The sequence below is a fragment of the Mastigoproctus giganteus genome, chromosome 13, assembly GCF_048544385.1.
Source record: "Mastigoproctus giganteus isolate SK-2022 chromosome 13, ASM4854438v1, whole genome shotgun sequence".
Classification (NCBI taxonomy): Eukaryota; Metazoa; Arthropoda; class Arachnida; order Uropygi; family Thelyphonidae; genus Mastigoproctus; species Mastigoproctus giganteus.
Genome location: NC_143587.1, coordinates 165,459,894 through 165,482,168, shown reverse-complemented (window position 1 = coordinate 165,482,168; position 22,275 = coordinate 165,459,894). Strand labels below are relative to the sequence as shown.

The 22,275-nt window shown below is 39.2% G+C and overlaps 1 protein-coding gene across 1 annotated transcript in view; it reads right to left on the bottom strand.

Moving 5' to 3' along the window:
- LOC150076578 (N-acyl-phosphatidylethanolamine-hydrolyzing phospholipase D-like) overlaps positions 1 to 22,275 on the bottom strand; it is a 167,798-nt gene that overhangs the window by 90,729 nt on the left and 54,794 nt on the right. The window contains exon 5 of the mRNA XM_090388027.1: positions 7,710 to 7,858. Coding sequence (XP_090244153.1) covers positions 7,710 to 7,858 — 149 coding nt within the window. The remainder of the gene's footprint in view (positions 1 to 7,709; positions 7,859 to 22,275) is intronic.

Genomic DNA, 22,275 nt, shown 5'->3' with positions numbered 1-22,275 from the left:
TGCCAATAAAAACAACAAAGAGTTCTTAACTTATGTAAATTCTAGAAGGAAAGGGATGAATTAGATTGGTCCATTGGATATTGATGGTTCAACTGTTGATGATGCTGCTCAGGTGGCTAACAAACTAAATGAGTATTCTGCATCTACATTCGCCCATTAGGAGTTATTCAGGGAGGGGAATGCCAGAGGTGAGTATAACTCACCTCTGGCACTAATTTTTAAATAGAAAGGGTGCAAGAATGTTTGCTGATGCTATCGAGGCAGTGTTAGGTGGGTGGGAAAACTGCTATCTTGGGGGGATACAAGATTAACAGTAGCCACTGGCAGAGGCGAAAGTGATTCTTGCACTGCTTCTACTAGAATGAGCCGCAGCCTGGAAAATAAGGTAAAGGATATTTCAGAGACTGCTGGGAATCATTGGGGTACAAGTAAACACATGGGTTGTGGTAGGGTAGCTAAGAAAAAGAGCAGGTGCATGTATACTTGCATGTACACCAATGCTAGGAGTTTAGTAAATAAATTTGATGAATTTGAGGTATTTCTCAAAACATCAAAGGAAGATATTGTGGGGATTTCAGAGACGTGGTGTCACACGGATATAAGGAATGCAGAACTGGAATTTGGGGAGTACAATATCTACAGAAAGGATAGACAGGATAGGAAGGGGGAAGGGGTTATGCTATTAGCTAAGAAATACATAAAATCCAAGGAAGTGAAGCCATTCGACATTGCTGGACAGTGCAGTGTCGAGTCAGTTTGGTGTGACATTAGCATTGGCAGATCAAAATTGAGAGTAGGAGTGTGCTATAGGCCTAATGACTCTGATGAGTATAATGAGATACTGTACAGGGAAATAGAATGGGCCAGTAAATCAGAGAGTCTTACAATGGGAGATTTTAATTTCCCAGATATTGACTGGAATTTGGGGCTGGTTACTCACGCACTAGTAGGGTTTTTGTGGATTTATTGGATGATTGTTTTCTACATCAGCATGTTCGGGAGGCAACTAGAGGGAGTAATACTCTTGATTTGATTATCAGCAGTGATTCTTCATGCATTAAGAATCTGCAGATAAATGAACCACTAGGTGGCAGTGATCACAGTGTGCTGAAGTGGGATTTACTCAAAGAGGTAACTACCATTAGGGGTAAAGAGGAAGGGTTATTGCTTTCGTAAAGGCAACTACGATGGACTGAGACAGTATTTAAATTCTATACGGTGGGACCAACAGATGATGTTACCAACAGCAACTTCAAAATGGGAAGCATTCAAAGAACTTATCTTTGAAGCTACTAGGTTTTACATACCAACTAAGAAATATTGTTCAAGGTTTAGGCCTAAGTGGATGTCAGATGAACTAATGAGACATATGGCAGAGAAGAAAAATGCATGGGATACATACAAATTAACACGTAACACAAAAACCTATGATAGATACAAGTTGATCTGTAACCATGTTACAAAGGAGGTTAGGCAGGCGAAGGCAGATTATGAGAAATCTTTGGCAAGGGATGCAAAGAAAAACAGCAAAGAGTTCTTTACTTATGTAAACTCTAGAAGGAAGGGGATGAATCAGATTGGTTCACTTGATATCGATGTGTCAACTGTTGATGATCCTGCTCAGGTAGTTAACAAACTAAATGAATATTTTGCATTGACATTCACACATGAGGTGTTATTCAACGAGGGGAATACCAGTGGTGTATTCAACTCTGGCAGTAAACTAGAGAATCTTGTAATAACTGAGAGTAAAGTGGAGGAGAAATTGTTCAAGATAAATACAAGAAAGGCACCTGGGGTGGATGGAATCTATCCAGTTATATTAAAGGAGGCAGCAAAGGAAGTAAGCAAACCCTTAGCCATAATTATGAGAGCTTCCTTGGACTCAGGGGAAGTACCCATGGACTGGAGATGTGCAAATGTGACCCCAATTCACAAAGGAGGATCAAAGGGCAACACAAGTAATTATAGACCTGTTAGTTTAACTTCTGTTCTTGGAAAATTAATGGAGGCACTGGTTAAGGAAGCACTGCAGGATCATCCAGACAAGACTTCAGTTATAGCTCAGACACAGCATGGTTTTGTTAAGGGGAAGTCTTGCCTGACCAATTCGATTGGATACTATGATGCAGTCACAAAAGAACTGGATGCAGAGAATAACTTTGATATTATATACTTGAATGTTAGAAAGGCTTTTGATACTGTTGCACAAGGAAGACTGCTGCACAAATTGGAGCAGTGTGGCATTGGAGGCAAATTGCTGCTATGGATAAAAGGGTGGTTGAGGGGGAGAAGACAGAGAGTGGTAATCAATGGACACTGCTCATCGTGGACTAATGTTATTAGTGGAGTCCCTCAGGGTTCAGTATTCGGTCCATTATTGTTTTCTGTATTTATAAATGATATTGATGATGGTATATCAAGCTTAATGTCCGAGTTTGCAGACGATACGAAGGTTGGCAGGGTTTTCCAGGACACTACGCTACTTCAACAGGATCTGGAAAGGTTGAACAGATGGGCTGAGAGGTGGCAAATGAAGTTTAACATTGACAAATGTAAACTACTACATATGGGAAACAGCAACCCCAGAGCAATGTATCAACTCTGTGTTACTACACTGAGAGTGATAGAGAATGAAGGGGACCTGGGGGTGGTTGTGCAGGCAGATATGAAGTTTTCTGAGCAGTGCAGACGGGCTGGCAGTGTAGCTCATGGTGTATTGTCGATGATATATAGGGATTTTTCTAGCAGGGATAAGAAGGTGATTATTCCCTTGTATAAGATAATGGTCAGGCTACATCTAGAGTACTGTATACAGGTCTGGAGGCCTCATTTCAAGAAGGATGTAGAGATGCTGGAACGAGTACAGAGAAGGGCAACAAGATTAGTGAATGGAACAAAGGGGTGATCTTACGAAGAAAGGCTTAAGTTTTGCAAATTACAGTGTCTGGAGACTAGACACCAGCGAGTTGATCTGATAGAGGTGTATAAAGCCTTGAATGGTTTGAGCATGCTCAATGTTGATGGGATTCTTCCTCTTGCTCAGAATAATCACCTGAGAGGGCATAAATTCAAATTGAGGAAAGACGGATGTAGGGTAGATGTGCGGAAATTTGCCTTTAGCCAACGGGTGGTTGGTTGGTGGAACAGACTTCCATCCCTTGTCGTGGAAGTTGATATCCTAAATAAGTTTAAGGCTCAGCTGGACAGGTATTTCGAATGAACAGAGGTGTGAAGTGGAAGTGGTTATTTTTTATTTATTTATTTTTTTTTTTTTTTTTTTTTGGCTGATGCTGCATAAGCTTGCTTTCTTGCATCAAATGCCTCTATTAATGCTAATGCTAACGCTACCTCTGGCAGTGAGCTGGATGATTTTGTAAATAATTGAAAGGAAAATGGAGGAGAAATTGTTGAAGATAAACATAAAAAGGCACCCGGGGTGGACAGGATCTATCCAGTTATATTAAAGAAGGCAGCAAAGGAAGTAATCAAACCCATAAAGAAGGGCATAAATTCAAATTGAGGAAAGACAGATGTAGGGTAGATGTGCGGAAATTTGCCTTTAGCCAGCGGGTAGTTGGTTGGTGGAACAGACTTCCATCCCTTGTCATGGAAGTTGATAGCCTAAATAAATTTAAGGCTCAGCTGGACACGTATTTCGAATGAATGGAGGGGTGAAGTGAAAGGGTTTTTTTTTTTTTGGCTGATGCTGCATAAGCTTGCTTTCTTGCATCATATGCCTCTACTAATGCTACTAATACTAACCCTTAGCCATAATTATGAGAGCTTCCTTGGACTCAGAGGAAGTACCCATGGACTGGAGATGTGCAAATGTGACCCCAATCCACAAAGGAGGATCAAAGGGAAACACAGGTAATTACAGACTTGTTAGTTTAACTTCTGTTCCAGGGAATAAACCCATAAAAATAATTTGCACTTTCCGGTTTATTCGGCTTTACTGTTAGCGCAATCTATTATAAATGGGTAGTAAACTCAATCTTATTGCATTTGTGATAATACCGATAACTGGAATTCTGAGGGTTTTTACGTTATGGTATTATGCTGAAATGAGCTCCCCTTCAATGAAATTTTCAATCATATAAAAAACAATATTTTCAGAATCTTCTCTTCATTCCTATTTACTTATTACAATGGTGAAGGTTTTTTTTTTTTTTTTTGTAGTTGTTGGCGCATAGGCTTCTGTAGCCATAATGCACCTCCCAAGGTTTTTGCAGTACTTTGATCCAAGCCCAAGGCGGGAATCAAACCCGCGACCTTTGGGTTACCAGGCAGGCACTTTACCCACCCGGCTAGCCTGGTCGGCAATAGTGAAGGGAAAATTGTTGTGTTTAGATTTTTCTGGTGCAAAGGCCATAATGTACCTATCATAGTATTTAATACTAGTTTTATTGGCTCTATGGAGGCAGTTAGAAACAGTTATATAAACCTATTTGTTTCAGAAAGAAGAAAAATTCTGTAAGGTTTGAATTTTCGCCTATCATATGGCTAAGTGACAATTCATGTAAGTTTGAGAGAGAAATGAATGAAATTAGACAAGAGTTGTTATACAAGGTGCATTCCAGGAGTATGTGTTTTATTGTGAGTGGCCTGTGGCAATGCAAGCACTGCGGAGGGTCATTACCTGATAACAGGAATAGATGGATCATATGAGTGTGGCCTATTCAGGCTCTGGCCAGGACTACCTCTTCTTGTCTGTTTTGTGTAAATTGGAGGCCCATAATTGCGGTGCAGATTTAATTTCAAGGAGTTTGTTATGTATATGTGTTTGCCACTAAAGTGTCCATCATTCCTTACATATATTTTGTAGGTGAATTTTGTAATGAGTCCAATGGCAATTCAAGCAAAAGCAAAAAGTATTTATGAAGATATTAAGGATAAGTACAGGAAACCCCAAGCCAAGTTCGTCGCAAGCAACAGGTGGTTTAATAGGTTGAAGCATCACACTGGTTTCCAAAACATTAAAGTATGCAGTGAAGTCACCAATTCTGTAGCTGCAGAGAAATTTTGTGATGTGCTGGGAAAAACCCCTTATAAATCTCCACAGCCCTCAACTTCCACAGCAGCATGCTTATCAGCTGGAGAGTTAATTCTGGCAATGATGCTCGAAAGGTAAAACTTGCTGATGTTATGCCTGTCTCCTCTCTCTTTTTGTAATTTTATAATTTTGAAATATATTTCTAATTTTGCACACTTTTGTAATTTTTCTTGTGAATGAGATAAACAAATTGAATAAATAATTCTATTTACATGTTCATCGAACATTTCTTTTTTGCTTCAATTAAATTTAGCGTGCATAGTTGAGAGTGCTGCATAAGCATTTAGGGAAATTCCGACTTACGTAAGTCAGGGAGTGGCTGTATTTAGCAATTATGCAGGCTTGAACCATACTCACTCACTCAAAGTGCAAAGTTACTTAAGTAACTTTGCACTTTTGGCCAAGGAGGCCTTGAATATAAATTAAATACATGGGCATGCAATTCAGAGCATTATTTTCTTTCTCATCATTGGCATTGCATTATAAAATGTAGAATGACACAGTAAGTAACATACATCTTTCTGATATAGAGCACAAAACCAATATGCAAAATTCTAGAGAGCTGCAGTAAATGATTAGACGGACAGTATTGCCTTAGAGTAAGGTTAGAACAAAGAGAGGTCTGAAAAGATCAAAAATATTTCATGGAGAAACTTCTTAGGAAGTTTTTTTATTGGAAGAGCATATAAGACACGTTAAATGGAAGCACTACATGGGCTACATTCTCTTTTCCCACACCTACTGTTAAACTCATCAAGCAATTCACTAAGGTTAGAAGTCAAGGGTCATGTCTTTCTGACAGGAGGTAACACAAATTACACTATGTTTTGTAAGAAAATAATTCAATAACCATGATGATTTTAAAAATAATTACATATTTCCAACCTCAGAGTGACTGACACAGATGGAAATACATAACTTCAGACCTTAGTAAATTAAGGAAGGAAAATCGTTTTGAATATTTTCGTTAGATTCTTTTAATTGCGTTAATTTGAATTTTAATTGTTTTGAATTGATTTTGAATTGTGTTAAATCGATTATTTAATTATTTATATTTTACTTTAATTATTTAATTATTTACTTTAATGTACCGGTAAGTTGTCGATTTTTTCGTTTTTTCCGTTTTAATTTCTGGAGGGTATTATACGGAAGTGTTCCACGTACTATATTGAGGTAAACTCCTCTTATTAATTTACTAATATTATTAACAACGTAGAACATATTGAGTATTATAGCTCTGATTCATACTATCTAATTAATTTTCAAACTCTTATTGACTATTTCATTCACTTCCTGTCTCTCCAGTAGTATACAATCGATACACACAATTATGGGAGATTTTTTGAATGGCTTGGTACAAAATTACATTAAATCTACACTAAGGTACTCGGCCCAAAGTTACCATATTTCTTTCCTAAAATATTGCCTTCAAAACAACATCGTTCCGAAGTTTGCCAGGGTGAATTTAAATCAAAAAATTTCAGGCATAAAACAACTATCACTGGGCGACATCACGTAATATTGTTAAGCTTGCCTTAAAATCTCAATATTCGGATAAACAAAAATACCTTTCCCAGGTTAGGAAGCTTCGCAATAAATTAAAAAATTATCTACATCCGAACGATTGGTCTGTATTGAAGACCTCCATAGATTTGCGACGGGAAGCACAAGCCTCAGAAATAAAAAACAGACACGTTAATAAGTTGCAAACATTAACGAATAGTTCAAGACACGTTCATGCGAATTCTAACACATTGTCGCGAGCTTGCGACCAAGTTCACACGAGTTGGGTGACATCCCCCCCACAGACACATAACGCACTACCACAGAATATGTCGGCTAGTTCACGAACACCCCCTCACCCAGTATCCAACGAACCAACATGTCAACAGGTTACAAATCTTTCCTCACGTACACTATCGCAGGACCAGATTTCACTTTTATCCAAAGGATTAAATTATAATTTACCACCTCGAAAGCTGAGGAAGGAAAATCGTTTTGAATATTTTCGTTAGATTCTTTTAATTGCGTTAATTTGAATTTTAATTGTTTTGAATTGATTTTGAATTGTGTTAAATTGATTATTTAATTATTTATATTTTACTTTAATTATTTAATTATTTACTTTAATGTACCGGTAAGTTGTCGATTTTTTCGTTTTTTCCGTTTTAATTTCTGGAGGGTATCATACGGAAGTGTTCCACGTACTATATTGAGGTAAACTCCTCTTATTAATTTACTAATATTATTATCAACATAGAACATATTGAGTATTACAGCTCTGATTCATACTATATAACTTCAGACCATTGTGATAAATTAGTATTTTATCAACAATGTAATGCAATTTGTATTAATTCCCATTAATGCTTAATTCCTGCCTTTAATCAATAACTGTAGCTCCACAGAAATTTCAGATTTTGGTTTTGTGCTCTATGCTAGATCAGATGTAAGTATATGTCTTATCTCTACAGTCTATATTATTCCAAAATGCCACTAAGAAGACAGCAAACTATATTCTGAAATATATGGCCATATATTAATTAATTTTTAATCCATTAAATTACAAATTTTATCATGTTTAAATGGAGTGAACTTCACTGTCATTATAACAGTTAAAATTAAATTAACTGGTAACAAAAGAATTGCTTACCTAGGTTCATAAGCTCCAATTGGAATAGCTGATAAATCAAAAGGCCCATACATCTGACCAATCTGTTTAAAGCATTCACAGTATCCTGTATCTCCAGCAAAAAAGAATCTATACTTTGGCCCAATTACTGTCCAGCTACCCCAAAGCACCTACAAAAATTTGCACGAATTCAATGAAATTCAAAATTAATAGTTAAAAAAAAAAAAAAAAAAGTTTCAGTAGTTTTCATTCCTCGTCAATCCAGGAGCCAATCTAACAAGCCTGATGACAAGAAAGAGTGACTTCTCACTTCACTAATAATAATAATTATAACAATAATAATGAGACAAAAATCATTTTAATATAACAAGTAAAACAAAAAACTGAAATATATAACCTACTACTATGATCAAAAAAAAAAGTGTTCCACTACATTGTGGACAATCAAAATGAAGTAGCATATATGATACTGCACAGTCTCTTAGACTTTAACAGATTATTCAAAATTATATGAATTAGTCCAAACAGTAGCACAAACACAAGACTAAAGATACCAATAAGAATGTACAAAAAGTAACAAACAACAATCCCCAGTAAGCAAGTTACCAGCAATAAATATTTAACTGCAGAGTCAGTCAGCCCATGTGATACTACTGCAGGATTAATAATGGTTGCCACAAGGTTCAGTTTGGATGCTTCACAGATCATATCATGATTCAGACAGAAATAAAATTAGCCTCCCTGTAAGTCATGAGTTCACTGACAGTACAATCTGGGGTATATATTCAAAGGTCAATCTAGAATAAATCTTATTTCAATTAATGAAAGTCTTCTGTCTGCCAGATGAAAAGAATGTACTGATCTAAAATAAAAACTTGGCATAACTGAATTGAGAAAATGAGTAGATACCCTGGGTACTCATCATGACTCAAGTATTGAATGATCTGCCAGGTGACGTACCATAGATTCAGACTCTCTAGGAGGAAAGTGATCAAATGCAAACTGCTCTGGGTGAAAAAAAGGACAGTTTTATCACAGGTTTATAATTTTCACAGAAACGTAGCATTTTTTTCAATAAAGATAGGTGATTAGAACCAAAGTATGTCTTCTAGAAAAGGAGCCAAAACCTTGTTACTAGTAGGTTGCCAATTTATTTATTTTATTTTATATTTGGAAGAAAGTGGGTAAGGTAAAGAGCATTTTTATTCATGTCGGAACATCATTAATAGCAAATGAATCTGGTGAATAAATACAGAACTAATCTGAAAAAGTGCTGTGAGGCAACTCAGCATGTACATATGTCTAACTTCAGGGACTTGGGAACACTTTCACATGGGGGGGGGGAGTTTTATCATTGTAGCCTATTTTTAAATATCTGAACAATATGATGTGTGATTATTAAATAAAAAGACTACGTCGGCAACAACTACACACCAAGCACAACCTGGGAAACAAAGGCACAGATGATTAGCATTAGCATTAGTAGAGGCATATGATACAAGAAAGCAAGCTTATGCAGCTTCAGCCAAAAAAAAAAAAAAAACCCTCCCATGATGTTTGTGGAGCATTCAGGTACGGGACATGATATTGCCATGTGGGATGTCTTTGTGTGTGCGCGATGCAGAGGAGTGTATCGAAATCAGGCAACAACTCAGCGTTCTTATGGGCCTACATGAGAGCGTGAAGAACAGGGTGGATGCCCTCGAAGGAACTAAATTGAGGGGCCCATCAAGCTCTCAGCTGCCCACATCATCGCCAGAGCTTGCACTTGGTCATCGCGCAACACAGCGGCAACCCCCAAGGGAGAATGCGCTGGTCCCAAATGAACTAGTACTTGTTGGTGACTCTATTGTCAGGGAAACGGGAAACATGCTTTGTAAAAAGGATAGGTGGAACAGGACCAGGGTATGTCTGCCAGGGGCAAAGGTTGATGACGTTGTAGAGCAGATATCATCTTTTAAGGGCACAAAAGATGATATAGTTGTACACGTTGGTACTAATGATATCAAGAGTAGCGGACCGGCAGAATTGCTTAACAAGTACAGGTCACTGTTGAAAAAAAGCCGTGAAATAGGGTTGAACTGAAAGTGTCTGCAATTCTGCCTAGACACGATAGGAGCGAATATATGATGAGAGCCTTGGCGATCAATTCGGCCCTGGAAAGATTGTGCAAGGCTCAAGGGGTAGAATTTTTTTCAGCCTGCACTGTACTTGTTAACAGGAGAGACTGCTTCTACAGGGATGGGATACACTTAAGGGTGCAAGAATATTTGCTGATGCTATCGAGGCAGTGTTAGGTGGGTCGGAAAACTGCTAGCTTGGGGGGGGATACAAAGATGAATAGATTAACAGTAGCCACTGGCAGAGGTGAAAGAGATTCTTGCACTGCTTCTATTGAAATGAGCAGAAGCCTGAAAAACAAGATGTAGGATATTTCAGAGACTGCTGGGAGTCATTGGGGTACAAGTAAACACATGGGTTGTGTTAGGGTAGCTAAGAATAGAAATAGGTGCATGTATACTTGCGTGTACACCAATGCTAGGAGTTTGGTAAATAAATTTGATGAATTTGAGGTATTGCTCAAAACATCAAAGGCAGATATTGTTGGGATATCAGAGACGTGGTGTCACACAGATATAAGGAATGCAGAACTGGAATTTGGGAAGTACAATGTCTACAGAAAGGATAGACAGGATAGGAAGGGAGGATGGGTTATGCTATTAGTTAAGAAATACATAAAATCCAAGGAAGTGAAGCCAGTGGACATCGCTGGACAGTGCAGTGTCGAGTCAGTTTGGTGTGACATAAGCATTGGGAGATCAAATTTGAGAGTAGGAGTGTGCTATAGGCCTAATGACTCTGATGAGTATAATAAGATGCGAGTAGGAGTAATCTACAGACCAGGTGATTGTGAAGACTATGACAAAAGCCTCTACATGCAAATGGAATGGGCAAGTAAGCGTCAATGCCTTATTATGGGTGATTTCAATTTGCCACAAATTGATTGGAGTAAATGGGAAGGAAATTTGACATGGGGAACAAAATTTTTAAATCAACTAGATGACTGTTATTTGTATCAACATGTCAGGGAAAGTACTAGAGAAAAGAATATCCTAGACCTCATCATCACCCATGAATCAGATGACATAACAGGGCTGACAGTAGAGGAACCAGTAGCAGGAAGTGATCATGGAGTTCTACGGTGGATGATGACGAGAGAGGTAGCAGAAGTAAAAGGCAAAGGAATGGGTTTTAATTTCAGAAAAGGAAATTACGATGCCTTAAGGTACTACATGGCCTCTATTAACTGGGTAGATATCACGCAGAGAATGAATACAATTGAACTGTGGTACGCTTTTAAAACATTAATCACAGATGCCTTGAATGCGTATATACCATTAAAAAAATACTCCACGAGAAGGGTTCCAAGTTGGATGAATAGTGAAGTTGCCACATTACTTGAGCAGAAAAAGGTGGCATGGAAAAGTTACAGAGCAATAAAAAGTACTGAAGCCTATAACAGCTACAAGGTGATGTGTAATAGAGCCACAGAAAAGGTTCGACAGGCAAAGGCAGTTTATGAGAAATCACTAGCAAACAGAGCAAAGAGGGGGGGATAAAGAATTCTTCACATATATAAATGCCAAGAAGAGCAGGACAAACCAGATCAGACCTTTACGTAAGGGAAAGGGGATAGTAATAAATACACCAGCTGCCGTTGCAGATGAACTCAACAGTTATTTTGCATCGATATTTACAAATGAAAAGCCTTTTGTGGCAATGGGAAATTGTGGGAGCGAAGTTAAAAAATATGTAATTAATGATATTGAAATTTTGCAAGATTATTTAATGAAAAAACTGTCAAGCCTACAGACAAGTAAGGCTCCTGGAGTTGATGGAATATACCCTATAATCTTGAGAGAGGCGGCAAGCGAGTGCATTGAACCACTGAGGCTGGTTATGCGAGCATCACTAGACTCTGGGGAGATTCCCTTGGATTGGAAAAGTGCAAATGTATCTCCCATACATAAGGGTGGCTCTAAAAGTGAAGTGGGAAATTATCGACCTGTCAGTCTGACTTCAGTAGTAGGGAAAATCATGGAGGCAATGATCAAGGGTGGAATTCAGGATCATTTGGATCGAATTGAAATTCTCAAGGATACTCAGCATGGTTTTGTAAAGGGAAAATCATGTTTAACAAATCTGGTTCGCTATTTCGAAAGGGTCACTCACGAGCTGGATTTAGGGAATAATTTCGACATTGTTTATTTAGATTTCAGCAAAGCTTTTGACTCAGTCCCACATGAGCGGTTGCTTTATAAGTTGGAACAGGTTGGAATCACTGGGAAAATCCTTAGATGGATAGAAGGATGGCTTCAGGGCAGGAGGCAGAGGGTTGTGATAAATGGCTATTCCTCAGATTGGGTTGATGTAAGAAGTGGGGTTACCCAAGGATCAGTATTAGGACCACTGTTGTTTTTAATTTTCATAAACGACATTGATGAAGGGATAGAGGGCGTGATGTCTAAATTTGCAGATGATGTTAAAATTGGTAGAGTAGTTAATGATCACTGTCAAGCTGAGCTTCTTCAGAGAGACCTAGATAGACTTCAGGAATGGTCAGAAAAATGGCAGCTGTGCTTTAATCCAACAAAGTGTAAGGTATTACACCTGGGAAACAGTAATCCCAAAATAACTTATTCACTTGGTGCAGTTCAACTAAACCCAGTACTGGAGGAAAGGGACTTGGGTGTTACGATACGGTCAGACATGAAATTCTCTGAGCATTGTAAACAGGTTGCAAGAAAGGCCCATGGTGTCCTATCGATGATCTATCGAACTTTTGCAAGTAGAGATAGGGACGTGATAATCCCATTATATAAGGCCTATGTTAGACCTCACTTGGAATACTGTGTTCAAGTATGGAGACCACACCTAAAGAAAGACATCGAGCTTCTTGAAAGGGTGCAAAGAAGGGTAACTCGCCTGGTGAGATCGGCAAAAGGGCGTCCTTATGAAGAAAGACTTCGAATATGTGGGTTGCAGAGTTTGGAAACTAGACACCTTAGAGGAGATTTGATTGAGGTGTTTAAGGCTCTGAGAGGCATCAGTAAAATGAATGAGGACAAAATTTTCAAGATTATAAATGATGCTAGAACTAGGGGACATAAATTCAAGTTACGGGGGGGAATGTTTAGATTGGACTGCAGGAAGTTTTATTTTAGCCAGCGAGTTAAAAATTACTGGAATAAGTTGCCTTCGTGGGTGGTAGAGGCCGATAGTTTGGGGAAATTCAAAGGTCATCTGGATAGTACTTTCGGGTAAGGGAAGCACATAGGATGATAGGATTAAATTCCTCTTTATTTATTTTTTATTTCATTTTATTATTTTTATTTGTTTATTAATTATTATTATTTATTTATTTATTTAATTTTTGTTTTTATCATTGTTTTGTTCGGATTTTTTTTTTTTTTTTTGGCTGGTGCAGCATAAGCCATAGGCTTTCTTACACCACACGGCCGTTACTAATACTAATATTAACACTAATAAGAAACTGTACAGGGAAATAGAGTGGGACCGTAAATCAGAGAGTCTTATAATGGGAGATTTTAATTTCCCAGATATTGACTAGAATTTGGGGGATGGTCACTCACACACTAGCAAGGCTTTTGTGGATTTATTGGATGATTGTTTTCTACATCAGCATGTTCGGGAGGCAACTAGAGGGAGGAATACTCTTGATTTGATTATCAGCAGTGATTCTTCATGCATTAAGAATCTGCAGATAAATGAACCACTAGGTGGCATTGATCACAGTGTGCTGAAGTGGGATTTACTCAAAGAGGTAACTACCATTAGGGGTAAAGGGAAGGGTTATTGCTTTCTTAAAGGTGACTACGATGGACTGAGACAGTATTTAAATTCTATACAGTGGGACCAACTAATGATGTTACCAACAGCAAATGCAAAATGGGAAGCATTCAAAGAATTTATCTTGGAAGCTACTAGGCTTTACATACCAACCAAGAAATATTGTTCAAGGTAGGCCTAAATGGATGTCAGATGAACTGATGAGGCATATGGCAGAGAAGAAACATGCATGGGATACATACAAATTAACACATGACACAGAAGCCTATGATAGATACAATTTGATCTGTAACCAAGTTACAAAGGAGGTTAGGCAGGCGAAGGCAGATTACGAGAAATCTTTGGCAAGGGATGCAAAGAAAAACAGCAAAGAGTTCTTTACTTATGTAAACTCTAGAAGGAAGGGGATGTATCAGATTGGACCACTTGATATCGATGGGTCAACTGTTGATGATCCTGCTCAGGTAGCTAACAAACTAAATGAATATTTTGCATCGACATTCACACATGAGGAGTTATTTAGCGAGGGGAAAGGCAGAGGTGTATTCAACTCTAGCAGTAAGCTAGAGAATCTTGTAATAGCTAAGAGTAAAGTGGAGGATAAATTGTTGAAGATAAACACAAGAAAGGCACCCGGGGTGGATGGGATCTATCCAGTTATATTACAGGAGGCAGCAGAGGAAGTAAGCAGACCCTTAGCCATAATTATGAGAGCTTCCTTGGACTCAGGGGAGGTACCCATAGACCGGAGATGTGCAAATGTGACCCCAATTCACAAAGGAGGATCAAAGGCTGACACAAGTAATTATAGACCTGTGAGTTTAACTTCTGTTCCAGGAAAATAAATGGAAGCACTAGTTAAAGAAGCACTGCAGGATCATTTAGACAAGACTTCAGTTATAGCTCGGACACAGCATGGTTTTGTTAAGGCGAAGTCTTGCCTGACCAATTTGATTGGATACTATGATGCAGTCACAATGGAACTGGATGCAGGGAATAACTTTGATATTATATACTTGGAACTTAGAAAGGCTTTTGATACTGTTGCACATGGAAGACTGCTGCACAAATTGGAGCAGTGTGACATTGGAGGCAAATTGCTGCTATGGATAAAGGGGTGGCTGAGGGGGAGAAGACAGAGAGTGGTAATCAATGGACACTGCTCGTCGTGGACAAATATTATTAATGGAGTCCCTCAGGGCTCAGTGTTGGGTCCATTATTGTTTTCTGTATTCATAAGTGATATTGATGATGGTATATCAAGCTTAATGTCAAAGTTTGCAGACGATACAAAGGTAGGCAGGGTTGTCATGGACACTACTGACACTATGCTGCTGCAACAGGATCTGGAAAGGTTGAGCAGATGGGCTGAGAGGTGGCAAATGAAGTTTAACATTGACAAATGTAAAGTACTACACATGGGAAACAGCAACCCCAGAGCTGTGTATCAACTCTGTGGTACTACACTGACAGTGGTAGAGAATGAAAGGGACCTTGCAGATATGGGCTGCAAGAGTAGCTCATGGAGTATTGTCAATGATATATAGGAATTTTTCTAGCAGGGATAAGGAGGTGATTATTCCCTTGTATAAGGCAATGGTCAGGCCATACCTAGAGTACTGTATACAGGTCTGGGGGCCTCATTTCAAGAAGGATGTAGAGCTGCTGGAAAGTACAGAGAAGGGCAACAAGATTACTGAATGGAACAAAGGGGTGCTCTTACGAAGAAAGGCTTAAGTTTTGCAAATTACAGTGTCTGGAGACTAGGCACCAGCGAGGTGATCTGATAGAGGTGTATAAAGCCTTGAATGGTTTGAGCATTCTCAGTGCTGATGGGATTCTTCCTCTCGCTCAGAATAATCACCTGAGAGGGCATAAATTCAAATTGAGGAAAGACAGATGTAGGATAGATGTGCGGAAATTTGCCTTTAGCCAGCGGGTGGTTGGTTGGTGGAACAGACTTCCATCCCTCGTCGTGGAAGTTGATAGCCTAAATAAGTTTAAGGCTCAGCTGGAGGCGCCTCCGTAGCCAGGTAGAAAGGAGCAGCAGTGCGTAGCAGACGTTTCTTGATTAGATCGGGGTTCGAGCCCGTGAACACCAAATACGGAGGATGCGGAAATGACCATTGCATATCCCGGAGCAATATGGCCTTGGTTGCTAATGCTCCTAAAACCGAACAACAAAGAAGCTCAGCTGGACAGGTATTTTGAACGAACAGAGGGGTGAAGAGGAAGTGGTTTCTTTTTTTTTATTTTTATTTTATTTTTTTTTTTTTTTGGCTGATGCTGCATAAGCTTGCTTTCTTGCATCAAATGCCTCTACTAATGCTAATGCACTTCACCCCTCCGTTCGTTCGAAATACCTGTCCAACTGAGCCTTAAATTCATTTAGGCTATCAACTTCCATGACAAGGGACAGAAGTCTGTTCCACCACCCAACTCCCCGCTGGCTAAAGTCAAATTTCCACACATCTATCCTAGATCTGTGTTTCCGCAATTTGAATTTATGCCCACTCAGGTGATTATTCTGAGCAAGAGAAAATATTCCATCAGCATTGAGCATGCCCAAACCATTCAAGGCTTTGTACACCTATATCAGATCACCTCGCCGGTGCATAGTCTCCAGAAACTGTAATTTGCAAAACTTAAGCCTTCCTTCATAAGAGCAACCCTTCGTTCCGTTCACTAACCTTGTTGCCCTTCTCTGTACGCGTTTCAGCAGCTCTATATCCTTCTTGAAATCACACCTCCAGACCTGTATACAGTACTAAAGATGCGGCCTGACCATTGCCTTATACAAGGGAAGAATCACCTCCCTATCCCTGCTACAAAAATTCCTGTATATCATTGATAAGACACCATGAGCTACTCTTGCACCCGTCCGCACTGCTCAGAGAACTTCATATCTGCCTGCAAAATTAACCCCAGGTCCTTTTCATTCCCTGCCACTGTTAGTTTAGTACCACAGAGTTGATACATTGCTCTGGGGTTGCTGTTTCCCATATGTAGTACTTTACATTTGTCAATGTCAAACTTCATTTGCCACCTCTCAGCTCATCTCCTCAACCTTTCCAGATCCTGTTGCAGCAGCATAGTATCAGTAGCTTCCTTAACAACCCTGCCAACCTTTGTATCGTCTGCAAACTTGGACATTAAGCTTGATATACCATCATCAATATTATTTATAAATACAGAAAACAACAATGGACCCAACACTGAACCCTGAGGGACTCCACTAATAACATTAGTCCATGATGAGCAGTGTCCATTAATTACCACTCTGTCTTCTGCCACTCAATCACCCCTTTATCCATAGCAGCAATATACCTCAAATGCCACACTGCTCCAATTTGTGCAGCAGTCTTCCATGTGTAAAAGTATCAAAAGCCTTTCTAAGATCCAAATATATAATATCAAAGTTATTCCCTGCATCCAATTCTTTTGTGACTACATCATAGTATCCAATCAAATTGGTCAGGCAAGACCTACCCTTAATAAAACCATGCTGTGTCTGAGCTATAACTGAAATCTTGTCAAGATGATCCTGCAGTGCTTCTTTAACCAGTGCTTCCATTAATTTTGCTGGAACAGAAGTTAAACTCACAGGTCTATAATTACAAATTTGTACTTGTGTCAGCCTTTGAACCTCCTTTGTGAACTTGGGTTACATTTGCACATCTCCAGTCTGTGGGTACCTCCTCTGGGTCCAAGGAAGCTCTCATAATTATGGCTAACGGATTGCTTACTTCCTTTGCTGCCTCCTTTAATATAACTGTATAGATCCCATCCACCTCAGGTGCCTTTCTTGTATTTATTTTCAACAATTTCTCCTCCACTTTACTCTCAATTATTACAAGATCATCTAGCTCACTGCCAGTGTTTACTTCATCTATGGCATTCCCCTTCCTGAATAACTCCTCATGTGTGAATGTAGATGCAAAATATTGATTTAGTTTATTAGCTACCTGAGCAGGATCATGAACAGTTGAACCATCGATATCAACTGAACCAATCTGATTCATCCCCTTCCTTCTAGAGTTTACATAAGTAAAGAACACCTTGCTGTTTTTCTTTGCATCCCTTGCCAAAGATTTCTCGTAATCTGCCTTCACCTTCCTAACCTCCTCTGTAACTTGGTTACAGATCAACTTGTACCTATCATTGGCTTCTGTGTCACATGTTAATTTATATGTGTCATATGCTTTTTCTTCTCTGCCATATGTCTCATTAGTTCATCTGACATACATTTAGGCCTGAACCTTGAACAATATTTCTTAGTTGTATGTAAAGCCTAGTAGCTTCCAAGATAAGTTCTTTGAACGCTTCCCATTTTGAGTTTGCTGTTGGTAACATCATCAGTTGGTCCCACTGTACAGAATTTAAATACTGTCTCAGACCATCATAGTCGCCTTTACGAAAGCAATAACCCTTCCCTTTACCCCTGATGGTAGTTACCGCCTTGAGTAAATCCCACTTCACCACACTGTGATCACTGCCACCTAGTGGTTCCTGTATCTGCAGATTCTTAATGCATGAAGAATCACTACTGATAATCAAATCAAGAGTATTACTCTCTCTATCTGCTTCCCAAACATGCTGATTTAGAAAACAATCATCCAATAAATCCACAAAAGCCTTGCTAGTGTGTGAATGACCAACCCACAAATTCCATTCCATATTTGGGAAATTAAAATCTCCCATTATAAGACTCTCTGATTTACTGGCCCACTATTTCGCTGTACAGTTTCTTATTATATAGTTATCAGAGTCATTAGTCCTATAGCACTTTCCTACTCTCAATTTTGATCTCCCAATGCTTATGTCACACCAAACTGACTCGACACTGCACTGTCCAGCGATGTCGACTAGCTTCACTTCCTTTTCAATTTTATGTGTTTCTTAACTAATAGCATAACCCCTCCTCCCTTCCTATCCTGTCTATCCTTTCTGTAGACATTGTACTCCCCAAATTCCAGTTCTGCATTACTTATATCTGTGTGACACCACGTCTCTGATATCCCAACAATATCCGGCTTTGATGCTTTGAGCAATACCTCAAATTCATCAAATTTATTTACCAAACTCCTAGCACTGGTGTACACGCAAGTATACATGCACCGGTTCTTTTTCTTAGCTACCCTAACACAACCCATGTGTTTACTTGTACCCCAATGACTCCCAGCAGTCTCTGAAATATCCTGCATCTTATTTTCCAATCTGCTGCTCATTTCAATAGAAGCAGTGCAAGAATCACTTTCACCTCTGCCAGTGGCTACTGTTAATCTATTAGTCCTTGTATCCCCCCAATCTAGCAGTTTTCCGACCCTCCTTACTCTGCCTCTATAGCATCAGCAAACATTCTTGCACCCTTTCTATTTAAGTGTATCCCATCCCTGTAGAAGCAGTCTCTCCTGTTAACAAGTACAGACCAGGCTGAAAAAAAGTCTACCCCTTGAACCTTGCACAATCTTTCCAGGGCCGAATTGATTGACAGGGCTCTCATCAAAAAATCCCTCCTATCATGTCTGGGCAGAATTGCAGACATTTTCAAATTCAACCCTAACTCACGGCTTTTTTTCAACAGTGACCTGTACTTGTTAAGTAATTCTGCCGGTCTCCTATTCTTAATATCATTAGTGCCAACGTGTACAACTATATCACCTTTTGTGCCCTTAAAAGATGATATCCGCACAACGTCATCAACCTTTGCCCCTGGCAGACATACCTCGGTCCTGTTCCACCTATCCTTTTTACAAAGCATGTTTCCCGTTTCCCTGACAATAGTCACCAACAACTACTAGTTCCTTTGGCACCAGTGCAATCTACCTTGGGAGTTGCCGCTGTGTTGCGTGATGCCCAAGTGCAAGCTCTATCATTGGTGTGGGCAGCTGAGAGCTTGATGGGCCCTCACTTTTAATCCTTCGAGGGCATCCACCCCCATCCTTCAAGCTCTCACATAGGCCCACAGCAACGCTGAGTTGTCGCCTGATTTCCTTACACTCCTTGCATCGCACACATACAAAGATATCCCCCATGGCAGTATCATGTCCCGTACCTGACTGCTCCACAAACATCAAGCAAATAGTGCATTTTAAAAGGCTGTGATTCAGAGGGCAACTGCCCCCCCTCAGTTCTCCTCTGAGCCACAGCACTCCCATTAGCTTGAGCCTTTTGCTTTGCTGCTCTGGTCTGAGTTATGATTTCGATTTAATTTCAATAAAATTTCAATTTCAGTACAAAATTAAAACCCTAAACTTGTATCCCAACACAGTTATAACGCTATATTTATGTTTCACTATTGAGTGTTATCTACGAAATCCTTTTATATAATTTCTGTATCAAGTTAAGTATTAATTATTTATTTTTGCTAATTATTTATGTTATGTAATCTAAGTCGTTATATGTATATAGTTAAAAGTACAATTTAATTGACAATGAAGTTGATCTAAAACATGTTTGTTCTCAAACATTACCTTAGTTGTTTGCCAAGTCATGTTCCAGCATGCTGATTCATTTCACAATGAGCCAGGTTTACGTTAAAGAATGCATTTTTACAGTTTGCCAGAAAAATGACAGACAAAAGAATCAAATAACGAATCAACCTCAAATTTTTAACAAAACTAAAAAAAACACCAACGGAAAGTTATGAGTTGTTACATCAGGTTTATAGGGAAGATACTATGTAAAGACTCATGCTTGAATGGCATAAAAGACTTTTAGAAGGAGGAGAAAATGTGGAAGATGATGAAAAAACAGGCCATCTGGTGACCATATGAAACTGATGAAATTTTTCAGCAGCTCTACATCCTTCTTGAAATGAGGCCTCCAGACCTGTATACAGTACTCTAGGTGTGGCCTGACCATTGCCTTATACAAGGGAATAATCACCTCCTTATCCCTGCTGGAAAAATTCCTATATATCATTGACAATACTCCATGAGCTACTCTTGCAGCCCGTCTGCACTGCTCAGAGAACTTCATATCTGCCTGCACAACCACCCCCAAGTCCCTTTCATTCTCTACCACTGTCAGTGTAGTACAACAGAGTTGATACGTTGCTCTGGGGTTGCTGTTTCCCATGTGTAGTACTTTACATTTGTCAATGTTAAACTTCATTTGCCACCTCTCAGCCCATCTGCTCAACCTTTCCAGATCCTGTTGCAGCAGCATAGTGTTAGTAGTGTCCTTGACAACCCTGCCAACCTTTGTATCGTCTGCAAACTTGGACATTAAGCTTGATATACCATCATCAATATCATTTATAAATACAGAAAACAATAATGGACCCAACACTGAGCCCTGAGGGACTCCACTAATAACATTAGTCCACGATGAGCAGTGTCCATTGATTACCACTCTCTGTCTTCTCCCCCTCAACCACCCCTTTATCCATAGCAGCAATTTGCCTCCAATGTACACTGCTCCAATTTGTGTAGCAGTCTTCCATGTGCAACAGTATCAAAAGCCTTTCTAAGATCCAAGTATATAATATCAAAGCTATTCCCTGCATCCAGTTCTTTTGTGACTGCATCATAATATCCAATCAAATTGGTCAGGCAAGACTTCCCCTTAACAAAACCATGCTGTGTCCGAGCTATAACTGAAGTCTTGTCTAAATGATCCTGCAGTGCTTCTTTAACCAGTGCCTCCATTAATTTTCCTGGAACAGAAGTTAAGCTCACAGGTCTATAATTACTTGTGTCAGCCTTTGATCCTCCTTTGTGAATTGGGGTCACATTTGCACATTTCCAGTCTATGGGTAGCTCCCCTGAGTCCAAGGAAGCTCTCATAATGTTTAAGGTGGTGTGGTAAATATTGTAAGATTTTAAAAAAGTCTCTTAACATAAAATTTTTCTCATCGTCTATTGCAGACAATGCCCGGGCAAACGTTGTGCATAAAAAGTATGCTTTTAAATTCGAAATAACACCCTGATCCATAGGTTGGATGAGTGAAGTCTTGTTTGGCGGTAGAAATATGACACTCATGTTTGAATCGAAATCATCTAGATGCGTAGGATGTTCAGGAGCATTATCTAATAGAAGCAAATCTTGAAAGGAACTTCGTTGTCTTTACAATATCATTCAACCTCGGGAATGAAGCAGGATTTAAATCAATCCTCAAAGAAAGATATTGTTATCCATGCTCTCTGGTTGAATCGGAAATGCATGGGTAGGGTGGCTTTACTGATGCCCTTAAATGCACGAGGATTTCCAGAATGGTACACAAGCAGTGGTTTTAATTTGTAATCTCCCGCTGCATTAGCCCCAAGCAAGAGCGTGGCCCTATCTTTTGACAACTTGAAACCTGGCTTTGTATTTTCCTCTTTGGCAATGTATGTTTGATCCAGAATTTTTTTCCAATACAGAGCAGTCTCTTCAACGTTAAAAATTTGCTGCGTTGAATAGCTACCTTTATCAATAATTTTTTCCAACACATCACAAAATTTCTCTGCAGCTGTAGAATTGGCACTGGTGACTTCACCGCATACTTTAATGTTGTGGAAACCAGCACGATGCTTGAATCTATTAAACCACCAGTTGCTTACAACTTTTGCTTGAATGGCCATTCGACTCAGGAGCACTTGCTTCTGAATCTGATTTTCCATCCATAATTATTGTTAGCTCTTTCATCTTCGATAAGCACCTGAACGCTGTTTTGTGTTCACTGATGATCTTAAGTGCATTGATCCTTTGAAATGTTCTTTTATACATGCAG